Genomic DNA, 18,553 nt, shown 5'->3' with positions numbered 1-18,553 from the left:
ATATATTATAAAGTTATAAGTTTTTATTTTGAAGCTGGAGTCAGTCAGTACATTTTTACCAACTTCGCCTCCACCTAAAATTGCTTCTGACACTGACTCCACAGACCTGGTTCCAAGTCTGGCTCCTAGATTTTTGGGATGGCTTCCAGATCCTAAGAAAATTTGTCAAACCCTGGTTTAGAGTATTTATGTCACATGCAGGGGCATAATCAAAAGGGATGCCCAAGTTTTGCTGGGGACGTCCTGGCAAAACGTCCCAGTGGAGGGGCAGTGAAACCCGTATTATCAAAAAAAGATGGACATCCATCTTTTGTTTCGATAATACGGTCGGGGACGCCCAAATCTTGACATTTAGGTCGTCCTTAGAGATGGTCGTCCCTAGACTTGGTTGTTTCTGATTTTCGGCGATAATAGAAACCAAGGACGCCCATCTCAGAAACGACCAAATGCAAGCCCTTTGGTCATGGGAGGAGCCAGCATTCATAGTGCACTGGTCCCCCTGACATGCCAGGACACCAACTGGGCACCCTAGGGGGCACTGCAGTGGACTTCAGAAATTGCTCCCAGTAACATAGCTCCCTTAACTTGTGTGCTGAGCCCCCCCAAAATCCACTACCCACCACTGTACACCACTACCATAGCCCTTACGGGTGAAGGGGGGCACCTAGATGTGGGTACAGTGGGTTTCTGGTGGGTTTTGGAGGGCTCACATTTACCACCACAAGTGTAACAGGTAGGGGGAGGATGGGCCTGGGTCCGCCTGCCTGAAGTGCACTGCACCCACTAAAACTGCTCCAGGGACCTGCATACTGCTGTGATGGACCTGAGTATGACATTTGAGGCTGGCATAGAGGCTGGCACAAAAGATTTTTAAAGATGTTTTTTTGAGGGTGGGAGGGGGTTAGTGACTACTGGGGGAGTAAGGGGAGGTGATCCCCGATTCTCCGGTGGTCATCTGGTCAGTTCGGGCACCTTTTTGTGGCTTGGTCATAAGGAAAACACGACCAGGTAAAGTCGTCCAAGTGCTTGTAAGGGACGCCCTTTTTTTTCAATTATGGGTCGAGGATGCCCAAGTCCCGCCTACACTATGCCTCTGACACGCCCCATGAACTTTGGTTGTCCCCGCGATGGAAAGTAGTTGGGGGACGGCCAAAATCGGCTTTCAATTATGCCGATTTGGGCGACCCTGTGAGAAGGACGCTCATCTTCCGATTTGTGTCAAAAGATGGGCGTCCTTCTCTTTCGAAAATAAGCCTGTTGGTCTCCTTCATTGTTTATTGTCATTTCTGCCTCTCATTCTCATCTCTCCCTCTTTGGATGGGTTTGGTACTCTCTCTTTAAATGGCTCTCAGTTGATAGAAACTTCAGCAGCCCTTGTGCTCCTCTTTCTCACATTCTAAGCACATTTAAAGAATAGCTTATGGGCTATACTCAGACCTCCTCTCATTCTTCTTCTCCTGTCCTTCTCTCTTTCTATTTCACTGCAGTCAATCTATACCAGTCAAGCCCCTTCTCCCTTATTCCAGGGATTCAATTTCCTTCTCATCTCACCATGCAAGCTGCACCCAGGTCTTAGGTCCTACCAAGGGGTGGATTGACCATACAGCCAAGCAGGCAGTGCTCGAGGGCCCAGAGGCTCTGGAAGGTCCAAAGGTTCTTTCCCTGCCCACCACACACACACACAACAGGCCACTTGAGCCTCTGTGGGTCCTCCCAGGTCCCAACTTGAAGGTCCTGGGTAGTCTAGTGGCCTCTATGGGGGCAGAAAAGAACCCCGCTCTTTCCTACCCACTACTGCTGCTCTGCCTGGTGCCACCGAATTTTCAAAATGGCTGCGGAGACTGCCGAGACCCGCGAGACCCAGCCATTTTGAAAATGCAGCAGCACCAAGCACAGCAGTGGCAGCGGGCATGAAAGAGTGGGGTTCTTTCCTGTTCCTGAAAAGGCCATTAGATCACCAGGGCCCTTCAAGGTAGGACCAGGGAGGGCCCACTGAGGCTCAGGGGGTTGTAGTGTGCAGGAGGTGGGGCTAGAAACAAAGGTGTCTGGAGTGTGTGTGTGTGGGAGGAGTGTTGTGGTATTTAGGGGGCTGGAAGCGGGGGCTGGAAACAAAAAGAGGGCTGTAGTGTGCAGAAGGGGGCCAGGGAAACAAAAGTGGATGGTGGGTGTATGGGGGGGAGGCTGGAAACAAAGGTGGATGGGAGGGTGTGAATACCTTTTGGCCAGGGGTGGGTTGGCACAGGTCAGGCAGCGGCTGGGGGGGGGGCAATGACCTTTATTGCCGGGGGGCCCAGATCAGCTGTCAGTCCATCCCTGTTCCTACCTCATATCCCACCAGGATCTCCAGCATGCATTCTCTGTACTCTTGGGTTCCAATCCTTCTCACTGTGCTGGATGTGGAAACAGCAGCTTCATACTTCTTATTTCTCTTTTGGACAGGATCCTTCCTGCTGAATCCTCCCTTGTGGCACACTCTGTTTAGCTGTAGTTCAAATTTAAAACCTTTCTTTTCTCTACAGTCTTCTCTTAGGTGACCAAGCCCTACTTCTGTCCCTTTCTGTTTTCCCTTTCCTTCCCTTGGTCTCTGAATGAGAGGAACAAGATTCGGATGAGTCCCTGGGTGGGAAATCTGCCTCATTTCCCACTACTGAACTGCTTCTATGGGAAAAAGAAGGCCCCTGGACAGCTCACCTCACTCAGATTTTATGCTTCCCTGTATTATCTAAGAGGCACGGGTTCCGGGGCTTTCATCGAATAGTCCACCCCTTGATTATTTAAATGGCACTGCTCTGGAGCTACATTTAAATACTAAATTCTTTCACAAATATGGTCAACAGCTCATTTCAAATAAGAAAACCTCAGAAACAAGTGACCCCCAAAACACACAGTCAAAGCCTTCTAATCGTATATGAAATTTATTAGTAGGATATGTATTTCTATAGTTATTTGCATTTTTTTATGTGATATTTGAGTTTCATGTCAGTTCCACTAAAGAAGGGTTCGTATATGAAAATATCCTTTATTCTGTTTTCCCAATGATTATTTCCTCTCTCTTTCTTATTTCTTAAGATCCTTGAATACTTGTTAAATGTAATGTATGAACAAGTAAACTGTTTTCAACCCGATAATTTACAGCATTCTCCTCTGTCTTTGAGCTTCCATGGATTTTATGCTTTTGTTTGATTATTTATGTGTTTGTTTCTTCCAGCTAAATATCTTGAGATGACTTTTTGTAATGTTCCTCTGGGGTCTGTTTATAGATTTGTTCCCTGATAGTTGACAAAGAAGAGTAATATAGAACTACATAAATGTGCTATTAGTAATTTATTATATAATTGTATAAAGTAATTTCTGCAGGTATATAGCCACATACATGTGTAAATGACCCCTTATATAATACTGACTGATGTAAATGTAAATGACATGATGGAGCGTAGTTTGCTGGTGGAGTTAGCAAATATGTATATAGATGATGAAAAGATAAAGTACATGGCTTCATTTATCAGCTCTTGAGCAGGTGTAAGTGATTGCACTTACATTCAAGGCATTTTCCCTAACATATATGCTAGTATTTTGTACAATCAAGTAGGCACCTGTCCATAGTACCCTCTCTTGAAATTACCGTCCATGAGGGTAATTTTAAAAGACATCTCAACAGGTGAAACATTATCTTATGGGAGAAATAGACCTTTTATAAAATCATCCTCTAAAAATGCAGATAATTTATGCACATAGAGCTGATATGCACATATGTTTACCCAAACTAAGCAAAAGATTGAAAGACACTGCTGGGGCCAAAAGGTTTAAGAGACTGCTGAGGACAGGGAGCTTGAGGAGGGTGGGCGGAACAGAGAAAAAGTGGGACAGCTGCTGGATGAGGATAGAGAAGAAAGAATGCTGGGGGTAAAGGCCTTGAGAGAGACTGTAGAGAATGAGAGAAGACGGGGGGGGGGGGGGGGGGGCTTGAGAGAAAGAGAGAGATTGCTTGGAGTCACTTGACTTAGTCTTATATAATTTCTCGACATGACTTACCAAGGTAGAGATGGGCACATATTCCTTATCGGCTAGATAGGTTTTCAGATCAGGTGTCAAGGTTCTTAGAAATAAGGCCTTGAACTTCACATTCTCCATCTCCTGGGGATTGGGCTCAATATAATAATACATCTGTCTTAACTCAAATGCATAGCTCTTGGGTGACTGACCTTCTTTAAATTTCATCCTGTATGCTGCACAAGAAGCCTGAAATGGATCCTTATATGGCCCATAATGATTAACCAGCACCTGTTCAAACACCGACAAATTTGTTGTTTTTTCATAAGGCGACATGGTGGCCAAGACTTGTCAGCAGGCATCCGAGAATGTCCAGGGTAGCAGGGTGAGCATATCCACATTCCTTTCCACTCCTAAGGCAACTACAGCTGCATGAACCTGGCTCAGATTATCCTTTATGGAGACCACCCCTCCCCTGCTGATACTTCCGCTATCCTATTTCTATGGTTCACGGGCTTGGCCTCCCAGAAAGACGACCGGGATCCAGGGGTGTAGGAAGGGCCCTCCTGAATCGCAGTCTGGATGTGTAACCATGACCTTCTCCACATGAAACTGTCCTCGGGTCCTCCTCCGGCCATATTACCTGCCTAATGCAGTTCTGAGCACTCTGTGGGTACTCTGATACTTCCCTCATCCTCAGACTCACTCCCCAAGTCTGGACTGGGAACGGCTTCTGGGACCACGGCAAACCTTTCCAGAAGAGTTGCATCCTGATCTCTCTCCTGGTGGGGCTGGCTATTATGAACACTGAGCATGAGCATCGTCTCTGCGATGGTTATAAGGTTGCGTTCCGCCCATTCGGTACGTTTCGCTAAGTCCCCGGTATCTAACTGCTCTTTGGAGAATATTGGTCCCTCACATCCTTGAGCTCTTTATGAAAATAATCCAGGCATTCTGTCACCCCATCACCAGCTGGCCCTACTCACAGACCCACAGCAGTATCCTTTTACCTTTTGTTTTCACGAGTTCCTTCCATAACATCTCTAGTTCCATCAACAAAGAGCCCAAAGTGCTTTCTGTATTGCATTTCCCCCTCAACAGATTCTCCTTATCTTTCTGTAGGGAGAGATTGTGCTCCAATAGTCATTCCTCTGGATAACATTATTTTGCTTCAGAGCAGACAGCTTATTTTGAATGCTGAACAGACAATGCTTCTGCACCTCATCATTGCCTTCAAGGTCCTCCACTCTACTACTGAAGGACTAATTAAGTGTTCGTAACTGTTCCCTCACATCATCATCCTCTCCTTGATGGGTTTCCTTGAGCATAGCATTTTCTCCTTCCAAGGCCTGAATCCGCAAATAGAACTGACTAGCTTCTTGTTCAAATCCCTGTATCCGCTGAAGCAATAGTTTTTGTTCCTCTTCTAGACCCTGTCGTACATTCGGAAGTATATAAGTATGTAAGTATTGCCATACTGGGACAGACCAAAGGTCCATCAAGTCCAGCATCCTGTTTCCAACAGCATCCAATGCAGGTTACAAGTACCATTAGGAGTGGCCTAATGGTTAGTACAGTGGACTTTGATCCTGGGGAACTGTGTTCAATTCCCATTGTTGCCTAACGGTCAGTAGTGGGTTAAGATCCTGGGGAACCAGGTTCAATTCCCTCTGCAGCTCCATGTGACCCTGGGCAAGTCACTTAGCCCTCCATTGCCCCAGGTACAATATTCTTAGATTGTGAGCCCATCAGGAACAGTGCAAGTACCTGTATAGTATATGTAAATCACCTTGATACGTGTCTTGATAGAGGTGGTATATCAAATTGATAGAAACCTAAACCTACCTGGCAAAATCCCACAACAGTTTGATACATTTTATGCTGCTTATCCTAGAAATAATTGTCAAAACAAAAATTGTGCCTACGCTCTGTCGAGCATCAAATATATAGCAAAATATTTAAACACACTGGAATACAAGTCTGTTACTGCTTCTTTACTTGTTGAATAGTTATAGTGGGGTAGTCTCATATATCACACACGGAAAAAGGTTTTTAATTTTTCACCCAATAACTGGGTGTATTGCCAGTGTGTATTATCTAATCATTGACCTAACCTCCACCGACCTTTGCTAATCTTGTATGTGTTGAAACATCTCTATTTAACTACATGCTATCGGCAAATTTTATGCAGCACTTAGCTTAAACAGGTTGGTGCTCAAGAGCTAAGTGCTGCATAAAATTTGCCGATAGCATGTAGTTAAATAGAGATGTTTCAACACATACAAGATTAGCAAAGGTCGGTGGAGGTTAGGTCAATGATTAGATAATACACACTGGCAATACACCCAGTTATTGGGTGAAAAATTAAAAACCTTTTTCCGTGTGTGATATATGAGACTACCCCACTATAACTATTCAACAAGTAAAGAAGCAGTAACAGACTTGTATTCCAGTGTGTTTAAATATTTTGCTATATCCTAGAAATAAGCAGTAGATTTTTCCCAAGTCCATTTTAGTAATGGCTTATGCACTTTTCTTTTAGAAAGCTATTCAAATCTTTTTTAAACCCCTCTAAGCTAACTGCTTTTACTATATTCTCTGGCAACAAATTCCATGTTTAATTACATGTTGAGTGAATAAATATTTTCTCCAATTCATTTTTAAAAACAGAATTATTTGAGCAGTCATTTAATGTTTGAATCTGAATTTTATATATGAAAATTCTGTAACCCACTTAGATTCCTAAAGGATATTAGCAGGCCATAAATGAAGGGAATAGAATAGAATAGATTTACTACTTTGTAGTTTCATTGCATTCCCCCTAGTCCTAGTATTTTTGGAAACAGTAAACAAGCGATTCACACCTACCCGTTCCAATCCACTCATTATTTTATAGACCTCTATCATATCTCCCTTCAGCCATCTTTTCTCCAAGCTGAAGAGCCCTAACAACTTTAGCCTTTCCTCATAGGAAAGTCGTCCCATCCCCTTTATAATTTTCATTGCCCTTCTTTGTATCTTTTTTGAGATACAGTGACCAGAATTGTATACAATATTCAAGGTGTGGTCGCGCAATGGAGCGATACAAAGGCATTATAACATCCTCATTTTTGTTTTCCATTCCTTTCCTAATAATACCTAACATTCTATTTGCTTTCTTAGCCGCCACCACACACTGAGCAGAGGGTTTCCACATATCATCAACAATGACACTTAGATCTCTTTCCTGGTCGGTGACTCCTAATGTGTAACCTTGCATTACGTAGCTATAGTTTGGGTTCCTCTTTCCCACGTGCATCACTTTGCACTTGCTCACATTAAATTTCATCTGCCATTTGGACGTCCAGTCTCCCAGTCTCGTAAGATCCTCTTGAAATTTTTCACAATCCTCTCGCAATTTAACAACTTTGAATAACTTTATGTCTAAGTCGTCAGCAAATTTAATTACCTCACTAGTTACTCCCATCTCTAGATTATTTATAAATATGTTAAAAAGCAGCAGTCCCAGCACAGACCACTGGGGAACCCCACTATCTACCCTTCTTCATTAAGAATACTGACATTTAACCCTACTCTCTGTTTTCTATCTTTTAACCAGTTTTTAATCCACAATAAACACTTCCTCCTATCCCATGACTCTCCAATTTCCTGTGGAGTCTTTCCTTAGGTACTTTGTCAAATGCCTTTTGAAAATCCAGATACACAATATCAACCATCTCCTTTATCCACAAGTTTGTTCACCCCTTCAAAGAAATGTAATAGACTGGTGAGGCAAGACTTCTCTTCACTAAATCCATGTTGGCTTTGTCTCATAAATCCATGCTTTTGAATATGCTCTGTAATTTTGTTCTTTATAATAGTTGGTGCCATTTTGCCTGGCACCAACGTCAGGCTCATCGGTCTATAATTTCCCGGATCACCTCTGAAACCCTTTTTTAAAAATCGGCATTACATTAGCCACCCTCCAATCTTCCAGTACCATGCTTGATTCTGCAAGTTCATTTTTCAATTCTATCATTACTCTGGGATGAATACCATCTGGTCCAGGCGATTTGGTACTGTTCAATTTGTCAAATTGCGCCATTACATCTTCCAGGTTTACAGAGATTTCATTCAGTTTCTCTGACTTGTCAGCTTTGAATACCATATCTGGAACTGGGATCTCTCCCAAATCTTCCTCGGTGAAGACCAAAACAAAAAATTAATTTAATCTCTCTGCTATGGCTTTGTCTTCCTTGAGTGCCCCTTTTACCCCTTGGTCATCTAGTGGTCCAACTGATTCTTTTGCTGGCTTCTTGCTTTTAATATATCTAAACAAAAATTTTACTATGTGTTTTTGTCTCCAACACAATCTTTTTTTTCAAAGTCCCTCTTTGCCTTTCTTATCAGTACTTTGCATTTGACTTGCCATTCCTTATGCAGTTTCTTATTATTTTCAGTCAGATCCTTCTTCCATTTTCTTAGGGATTTTCTTTTAGCTCTAATATCTTCCTTCACCTCACTTTTTAACCATGCTGGTTATTGTTTGGTCTTCTTTCCTCCTTTTTTTTTTTTAATTTATCCTTTTTATTTCAAGGCAATTCAGCATATTCAAACAGCTCAAAAGAAAGTTAGAACACAATGTATGGCTTGCCTGAAAATTTTAACATTTTCCGAACTCAACCCTTCCCCCCTTTCCCCCCCCCCCCCCTAACCTCTAACCCTATCCCTCTTTCCTCCTTTTTTAATACATGGAGTATATTTGGCCTGGGCTTCCAGGATGGTATTTTTGAACAGTATCCACGCCTGATGTACATTTTTCACCTTTGCAGCTGATCCTCTAAGTTTTTTCTGCAGAGATTTGCACTGTATCTCAAAAGTCACCTTGTCTTTTAACAGGTTGTCTCTTTCTTGCTCCCATCTCTGGTCTTCCTCCTTTAACTTATCGATCTCTTGCTGAAGAGAATGGAACTGGGTCCCAAAGACTGCCTTGGCCTTTACCAACTCGATGCTCTCTCTCTCTCTCTCTCTCTCTCTCTCTCTATCTCTCTCTCTCTCTCTCTCTCTATCTCTCTCTCTCTCTCTCTCTCTCTCTCCAGCTTCTGTAACCCTTCCTGAGCCTCACACAATTGGGTCTGAAGGACCTCAGGTTCCTTCTGGACCCTAACAAGGTCCACACAAACAGTCTCCAGCCTGCTCTGGAGATCACTCATGCACACATTTATTTCCCTCAAGACATCTGATGGTTCCTCCCCTTTAGCACAGAAGGCATCACACTCCCTACGCACACCTTCCAATTCAACATGGGCAGTATCCACTCTCCAACTCACTGATATGCACATTCGCTGCCTTTAATGCATCTGCAGGCTGCTCCCCTAAAGTACAGAGGGCCACACACTCACTGCGCATCCCTTCCAGGTCTGCACATGAGGTGACTTTCTCCCTCTTCAGTTTACTTATGAGCACCTTCACTGCCCTCAATGCATCTGCTAACTGGTTGGTAGCCACCATGTGGACCACCACTACTACTACTACTACTACTTAGCAATTCTATAGCGCTACTAGGGTTACGCAGTGCTGTACAAGTTAAAACATGGGGAAGGACAGTCCCTGCTCAAGAGAGCTTACAATCTAAAGGTAACAAACTATGTAGTCAGTGTAGTCAGTGTATCATGAATGGGGAAGGTGGTTAGGCGCCAAAAGCAAGGGAGAAGAGATGGGTTTTAAGTAAGGACTTAAAGATGGGCAGGGAGGGCGCATGGCGTATGGACCAGCCTGCATTTAGACATGGCACCCACATAATGGAGTGGAGGAAGTGGTGAACATCCTCCACTCCATTACGTCCCTATTCAAGGAGTTGAGGTCACATTTGCCAGACAACACTTCATCAGGAGTGATAGCTTTTTCTAGTGCGGCTAAAGCTGGCTCATATGCTTCACTACTACCAATATAATGGGTAAGCGGTTTTCTCAAGACCTGGACTTTCACCTCTGCAGGCTCCACAACCACAGAGGCATCACTAGGCTTCTGAAGGGAGAGATACATGCCTGACACACCACCACAAGGAAACAAATTAAGGTGCTCTTTTACTGAAGTGCCTTAGGTTTTGCAGTTTCCACATGTTGAATGCGAAAAGTAACTTGTGATAATTGCAAAGCCTTTGTGGTAATTGAAGGGGGGATGTTCAGTATCTGCCTTGCATTTACTGCACAGGGCAGGTTCTTACCATACCACACTGTACTGCATTAAGGACTAAATTCTAGAAATAGCACTGAAACATCAGCGCCAAAAACAAGTGCTAAGTGCTGTTCTATAACTGGTACTCAAAGTTAGCAGCTATTTACAGAATAGTGCTAAGTGCTGAGAACAGTGGTTGCCCTACCATTAGGCCAACTGAGGCAGGGGACTTAGGCGGCACTCTCCAGGAGCAGCACTCTCCCCTTCCCTCCTCAACCCACTTCCCCACGTTTATCTTATTTTTCTCATTTCCTAAAGGTGGCTGTAGCAGTGGCAGCGATTCCCATAGGCTGCCCTGCCGCTGCCACCAGCCTCTTCTCCCTACTGTGGCCTCCTCTTGTCCTAGCTTCTTTTTTCCTCAGAGGTGGGATGCAGTAGAGGGAGCGAAGAGGCTGGTGCAAGAGGTACCGTGGCAGGGCAGCCTATGGGATCCGCTGCCGCCTCTTGAAAGCGACAAAAATAAGGTAAATACAGAGTTGAGGAGGGGAGGGGGAAGATGCCAGACTGGTTGTGGGCAGGGGCAGAAGTGGCATCTCATCCCTGCCTTGGGCGACAGTTTGCCTTGGGCTGCCCCTGGCTGGGAACCATGACTACATTTAGGCGCAACCACTTACACTAATGAAACCTTGGTGTAAATCCCCGCAGCTAAATTAGGTGCAGATTCCCTTTATTCTATAACAATGTGCATAAATTGCAGGAATGTCCCTGATCCACCCATGACTTTTCCATGGGTGAGCACTCTTTTTTTTTTCATCCGTACTTAAAAGTTACGCATGATACGGGCACATAAATTTACACACATAGATTTTAATTAATACCAATTAGCACCAATAATTGATTGTTAGGGCCTAATTATCGGTGCTAATTGGCTTGTTATTCAATTAAATTGCATGTAGAAATTGAGCATGTGCACATGCAATTTAAAGTACCATTTATAGAATTCAGGGCTATATGTAATGTAGTGCAGGACCAGCTATAAATAACTTTCTGCCACATCCCTCCCCCATTCCCCTAGTTCCACATACAATCCCCAACAGCACTCATCCCTACTCCTACACACCAATCCATACATAAAGCCCCCCCCCATACTTAAAGCCCTCCCCTACACTCTAACCCACAACCCAGCCCACTCCAGCACCCATACCCCACCCTCTTATAAAACCCCACCCCTGCCACTTAAACCCTGTCTCCATGCCATAACCTCCTCCCACCCCCAACCTCCCCAGGACCTACCCTGGGGGATCTTCTGATCCATAAATATACCCAGCGGTGGCAGCAGTCTCTTCTCTCTGCTGTCCAGGTCAGCACCTCCTCCAATATGATACCTGTTACTTAGCAGTAGTGTCACAGTACCACAAGGGAGGAGAGGGTATGGGGCGAGGTTTAAGTGGCATGGGGTGGGGTTTTGCAAGAGAGAGCTGGGTATGTGTGCCAGGGTGGGCTGGGATTTGGGAGGGGCTCTGAATATGGATTGGGGTGCTGGGGATTTAAATATGGATCGAGCTGCAGGGGGTCTTTCCCTGGGAGGATCAGGTGACTTGGTTGGGGGGTCAGGGTGTGAGTTGGATGGTCCAGTGGGAGGGCAGTCAGACTTGGGGATAGGGAATCAGGAAGCCAGGGTGTGCTCTGCACTGCCCCGGTACTTGGAAGCTCTGCTACCATACTGCTGGCAGCATAGCTGTACTTACCAGGGGCGTAGCCAGACCTTGGCAGGAGGGGGGGTCCAGAGCCCCAGGTGGGGGGGCACATTTTAGCATGCCTCCCCCAGCCGCCGACCCTCCCCCACCACTTTCTGACCCCCCCCCGCCACCGCCGACCCTCCCCTGCCACTTTCTACCACCGCCAACGACAACCTTCCCTCGGCGCCGCCTCTGCCAGGTACCTTTGCTGGCAGGGGTCCCCAACCCCCGTCAGCCTTAGTCTTCTTCAGCGCTGGTCTCCGGCGCGTTCGCTGATCTGTGCTGTGAGTCCTGACTGACACCCTGCATGCATGTTCTGCACGTTGTAGGACGTCAGTCAGTACTTACAGCACAGATCAGCAAATGCGCCGGAGACCGGCGCTGAAAAAGACTAAGGCTGGTGGGGGTTGTGGACCCCCGCCAGCAAAGGTACCTGGCAGCGGGAGGGGGGTTGAATGCGGTGGGGGGGGTCAAAAGTAGAGGGGGCCATGGCTAAATCTGTGGGGGCCCATGCCCCCGTGGCCCCACCTAGCTATGCCCCTGGTACTTACCGCCATCTCTTCACATGACAGCAAGCGCATGGTACTGACCCACGCACTGTTACAGCTAGCCATACTACATCTGCCCAAGTCATACCCGGATCCTGCCTATTCCTGCGTTAGACAGCTAAAAACGGGATCTTTACTGCAGCGGTTGCCTTTTTAATGCAGTACTGCAGGTCTGTGCTACTGTCTGCCAAACAATAAACTACACATTGCCTGTTTAGAAAACAGTCCCTAATATCTGAAAAATTTTAATGCAATTTAGATGTAGGTAAAAATATATATTGCATCTCATACTGAACTCTTTTTTTTCAAAAGTGAGTAAAACAAATTCTTATCCAGATTGCTTAGTTGCATGCTTAACATAGTCATATGTGTGTTTTGTATAGGGAAGGTATGGGTAATTTTAACAGGCTGCATATCTTCTCGGCAGGTTATGTGTATAGAGTACATTATATATTTTCCCTTTGGAAATCATCTCACAGAAAGTACACACACAATCCGCTTAGAATCTTGCATAAATTAGCAGTTTATTTTACATGCATTCATGTGTATTTTATGAAACAGACCAAGGTGAAACTGTCAAACAAGGAATTCACTAAATGCTGTTTTATTACATACTAGTATCTATGCTACAGAAGCTGGAACTGTTTCTCCCACAGAAATCTATTGGGTCATTTTCAAAATTGATGTCTTTTTACCATTTCTCCCCACATGCCAAGTTTCATCGCTTTCCGTTAAAAGGAACGGAGTCTGGAGTTAGCAGTGGAGGAGAAGGGTGCAGATAAGAGAGATTTACCCAGTGAACGGAGTTCCCGGGGAGGAATGTAGGGAGAGATGAGAGTAGAGAGGTACTGAGGAGTTGCAGAGTGAATGCACTTATAGGTCAATAAGAGGAGTTTGAACTGTATGCGGAAATGGATATTGACCCCCTCAATCTTTTCTAAAGCTGGAATTTGTAGCAATTTGCTCACATTAATACTTAAGGGGGAAAAAAGGTTCCAGAAGTATGCAACTGACTTTACTTCCACTCTGCAGGATGTGATGAGGGCTTGTCTATTAGTGTATTCAAACAAGCCTTTGCACTAAACAGTGTCCCAATTTGCTTTCCCTACTGTGCTGCTAGTAAGAAGCATGAAGTGATAGGTGCAGGCTGTGGCTACTACAAATCCCAGGACTTCCAGCTCCAGTAGTTCAGTGCTGAAAGACTCTCTTACTTCTCTGGCACCAGGCTATCTTGAAGTCCTCACCATGCATTCATTACCCCTTAATTACAAACACATAATAATTGTAAGCATTGCACAGAGCAGAGCAAACAGACTTCCATCTGGCTTCTCTAGCAAGATCAACTGACTCCCTGTGGTCAGTGCCAGGGTTGCCAGGTGGAAAAAATTTTTCCCACCCAATCGAGCCCAAATCCAGCCCAAAACCCGCCCAAAGTCAAACCCCGCCCCTGACACCCCCACCCCCGTGTCATCATCCCCGCCCCCGCTGTCATCAACCCCGCCCCGCCGTCATCAACCCCGCCCCCGCCGTCATCGGCTCCGCCTCCCAGTCACCGGCCCCGCCTCCCCAGTCATCGGCCCCGCCCAAAACGTCACGAACCCCGCCCAAAATGTCACTAACCCTGCCCCCCGCGGCCGAAAAAAACGCTTTTAAAACCGCCCAAATGACCCAAAAGGAGCCCAAAAAACCGCAACCCGCCGTGGGCAAAAATTTCCCGCGGCGGGTCGCGGAAAACTGCCCAATTGGGCGGTAAAACCACCCACCTGGCAACACTGGTCAGTGCTCATTTACAACAGCTATACCAACTCTGGAATTCGTTGCCGGAGAATGTGGTGAAGGTGGTTAGCTTGACAGAGTTTAAAAAGGGGTTACACGGTTTCCTAAAGGACAATCCATAAACCACTACTAAATGGACTTGGGAAAAATCCACAATTCCAGGAATAACATGTATAGAATGTTTGTATGTTTGGGAATGTCCCCAGGTGCCCTTGGCCTGGATTGGCCACTGTCGTGGACAGGATGCTGGGCTGGATGGACCCTTGGTCTTTTCCCAGTGTGGCATTACTTATGTACTTATGTAACTTAAAAACGTCATACATTTACAATTTCTTCTGTCACATTGGACACCATGTGTGAGGTTAATTGCATTACTTGCATTAACTCGATTTGTAGCTGAATCATAATAGGCTTACAAGCTACATATTCTTACATGTATTCATGCACAAACAGAAACATTAGTAACTCCAATGCATTTTCCTCAAGAACAGTTACAACTCCCAGTTCAATTCCTTTTTTAACAACAGGAAATATGGGGTGATATCTTACCTTAATTACAAACAGATAAGTTTAAGCAGGGCACAGAGCAGAGCCAATAGACTTCCACCTGGCTTCTCTACCAGGATCAAGGAGGTTTGATAATAGGAGATGAAATGAGCCTATCTGGCCCATTATGTGGGCTGAAGCTAGTAGGCAGAACATGTCGCCCTTTCAATGTAATTGTTGTGGGTGTACCAAGATGGCACTGGCTGCACTGGGGAGAATTAAAATCTTTTTGGGTGGAGACTGGCTTCAGCCTTGTGACATCATGCCATCTCCTGTTATCAAACCTTCTTGAGGAGGATCAACTAGTAGGTTACACATAGTTATTCAATGGTGCTCTTTATCATGGAGGTCCATAGGCTCTTTACTTGCTAAACCTTTTAAATGTGCATGTATACCCTCTATGATGCAATCTCTGTAACAAAAATAGATTATTTACATCCATTGAAAAGTTGTTGGTGGCTATACGTGAAATTGTATTGTGATTTTTGTGGACCTGCTTGTTTTGTTTTTTAATATTCAGAATTTTATAAAACACACATAAGAGAAAACCCTACCCTTGCCTTGTCCTCTAAAATGCCTCAACCCAAGTCATAAACGTATATCCATACAGGATGTATGAACATAATTTTAAGTGCATCTACATCAGGAAACCTGCAGAAATTCCTTTTTTATATATATTTTATTGGCACTTTATAAAATACACATGTATGCTCAAATTCTTACTTGGGCAAATACACAGAACAGGGTAACTTTGTGAGGCACCTTTTGGAAAGGCTGTTTTAGAAAGGCACATAGATGCATACAATAGGCAGAGCATACACACACAGTGGGGCCCTTTTACTAAGGCGCACCTAAAAGTGGCCTGCGCTGGTGTAGGTGTGTGTTTTGGACACATGCACATGAATTTTTCAGCGTTCCTGGAAAAAAGGCATTTTTTATGAGTGTGTGGCCGAAAATGGACGTGCGGCAAAATTAAAACCAGCGCGCATCCATTTTCAGCCTGAGACCTTACACCGCCTGTCGACTTAGCGGTAAGGTCTCACGCACTAACCGGGCGGTAAGCGGCCAGCACTTTGGCCACATGTTTTGGGCATGAGTCAAAAATGAAATTACCGCTCGGGGCACGCTGTAGCCGGGCAGTAGTTCCAACTTGGCGCACATTGGATGCGCGTAGGCACCTAGGCACCTTATTAAAAGGACCTCAATGTTCCTTTACTGCCTAGGCACTCTTTTATAAAATCACCTTACCCTCACATAGTTTTTCACAGGTGTATGTACTTTTTGGGAAATGATACAATTAAGAGAAGATAATTATACAAATGGAAAGGATAAGTGCACAGTGCAGCCAGTTGCTGTCTAGTCTTCAAAACAGGAGTTAAAAAGAGAGGCTGATGCACCACAACAAAGGTCAGACCAAAACAGAGTGTGAATAAAACACTTTCATTTACCCAGTGCGTTGTTTCTAGCAAAAAAAGGTGCTGGTACTCAAATGCTAGGCCACCCTTCAGGGGTGGGGTAATCACTGAGGGACCCACCCCACAATAGCCAGACCCCCTGCAACCAGTCACAGAATCTATGACAAGGCAGAATTGGTGTGTAGAGCCTGAGCTCTTTCATGAAAACTTGGGGTCCATAAGTCAATTGTAGCAGACAATGGAAAAGGTGCCGGTACTCAGTAGCCCCAAGTACCCCCTCAAAAAAAGCCCTGCATTTACCTGAATCACACTCCTTTGTTTGCTCTGTGCTATCTGATTATTAATTTAGGGCCCCTTGTACTAAGCCGCGTAGGTGCCTACACATACCGAACGCATGCCAAATTGGAATTACCACCCGGTTACTGCGTGGCCCTTGTGATAATTTCAATTTTGGCGTGCATCCGCTATGCGCTTCTGAAAAATATTTTTTATTTTCTGGCGTGCATAATGGACACGCGCCAAGTGGCATTTGGTGCACGTACAGGTCATTACTGCCCCGATCCTTTACCACTAGGTCTATGGCTGGCAGTAAGGTCTCAGACTCCAAATGGACACACAGCAATTTTGATTTTGCCGCAAATCCATTTTCGGCAAAAAAAAAAAAGACCTTTTTTACAGGCGAGCTGAAAAATGGATCAGCGCGTACCCAAAACCTGTGCCTACACTACCGCAAGCCATTTTTCAGCGCGGCTTTGTAAAAGGACGCCTTAATGCATAATTTTAATCTTGATGTTTTCATAGGGCTCCTTTAACAAAGCAGCACTAGCAATTCCAGCGCGGCAAATGCAACGAAGCCCATTCAATTCCTATGGGCTTCATTGCATTTGACTTGCCGGAATCGCTAGCGCGGCATTGTAAAAGGAACCCTTAATGTTTCATTTTTCTATATAATTATGATTTTTTAAATGTTATATTTATGTTTTTAAAAAAAATTTAGACACTACTTCAGCAAATATCTTTGTGTCAACAACATCCAGAGCTGAAGAGTAAGATTAATACAACTATCAAGTCACTGTGAATCATAAATTCCAAAAAATAATTTAATTTAATTAATGGAGAAAAAAGACATCAAAAGTCTCGGCTCAGCAGCAAGTATCAAATCCTAGTGCTGGCACATCACAGACAATGTTTTAGCAATATGTATGTGATACCCTAATGGACCAACTTAATTCTACCAGCCCACCTAAAATGGAGGGTTAAGAGACTTGCATGCCCTTTGTAATGCTTTTTTTTTTTTTTTTACTATGTAAGCCGCATTGAGCCTGCTGTATTTGTGGGAAAGCACGGGGTACAAGTGTAATAAATAAATAGATAGTTACCTCTGATTTAGCCCTCTGGCGAAACATATCAGATTACAAATTTGTTGTACAATTTTTAAAAAATCATGTGGACACCCAGAGTTCTGTTTTGTTCTGTTTTATTTGTTATGTGTGCATATTTGACCTCTTTTTTTTTTATCTGGTCTTGAAACTAGACTTCCTCTGTAGCCTCTATACTGATCTTGACTTTTTGCCTTCTCCATAGGAGGAGTATCGAGATTACGAACCCGAAGCATGAGACTGCCTCTCTCCTGATGTCTACAAATATAAGAATTCCTGTCCTGTACAAGTGCTACGTTCCAATGTATCAAGTTGTAAAATTCTTTTTTTTTTAAATAGTTTTTATAGTGTACCTTGAAGTCACCCATCAGCAATGTCTGATGCATCTTTGGCTATAACCAGCTTCCATTTCAGGGATTCCCTTCTACTGAAATGAATACCTGGTGGTAAAGTCATAGTTGTGCTGTTGATCCTGTGGCTTCAATGGAAAAAAAAAAACACCTAAGTGTCTACTTATTTTCAAAGCTGTACTTGTACACCTTTGTTGTCAAGTTGCCAGTGATTTGGTATTGTTTATACTGAAATACTTCTTTTATGTTGTCCCTTTAAGGATGACTTGTTGTAAGAGTTGTTTATATTTCCACATTATTTCAGTGAGCATGATCTATGCACCTATAAATATTGGCTGTGTGATATCGCAGTTTTGTAATGTGTTTTATTGACGTGTTTGTAAATAAATGGCATTTCAACAAAAGGAATAAATAGCTAATCAACTGTCAAGAGAATGTCATCCATGCAAAGATGAAAAATTATGGATCATAGCCACGGCTCTCCTTTTTAACAACAAAAATGTCCTTCTGAATGCCTATTCACTGAAGACATTTGCGATTGGTGAGCAATAAAACAATGCGAATGAACAGCGAGAGCTCCACGTCATTTCATTCTGGGGAAAAACAGTCACATTCATGGGCATAATTGGGGGCAAAAGGGGTGGCAATGCCCCC

General features: G+C 44.2%; 1 protein-coding gene across 1 annotated transcript in view; it reads left to right on the top strand.

Annotated features, from left to right (window-relative positions):
- SNCA (synuclein alpha) overlaps positions 1–18,307 on the top strand; it is a 267,045-nt gene extending 248,738 nt beyond the window's left edge. Inside the window, exon 6 of the mRNA XM_030190690.1 lies at positions 17,755–18,307. Within this exon, the coding sequence (XP_030046550.1) occupies positions 17,755–17,787 (33 nt within the window). The 3' untranslated portion in view covers positions 17,788–18,307. The remainder of the gene's footprint in view (positions 1–17,754) is intronic.
- The last annotated feature ends 246 nt before the right edge of the window (positions 18,308–18,553 follow it).

Source organism: Microcaecilia unicolor, chromosome 2 (assembly GCF_901765095.1).
Source record: "Microcaecilia unicolor chromosome 2, aMicUni1.1, whole genome shotgun sequence".
NCBI lineage: Eukaryota > Metazoa > Chordata > Amphibia > Gymnophiona > Siphonopidae > Microcaecilia > Microcaecilia unicolor.
The sequence above is the reverse complement of the archived record's forward strand: the minus strand, read 5'-3'. Positions and strand labels throughout refer to the sequence as shown.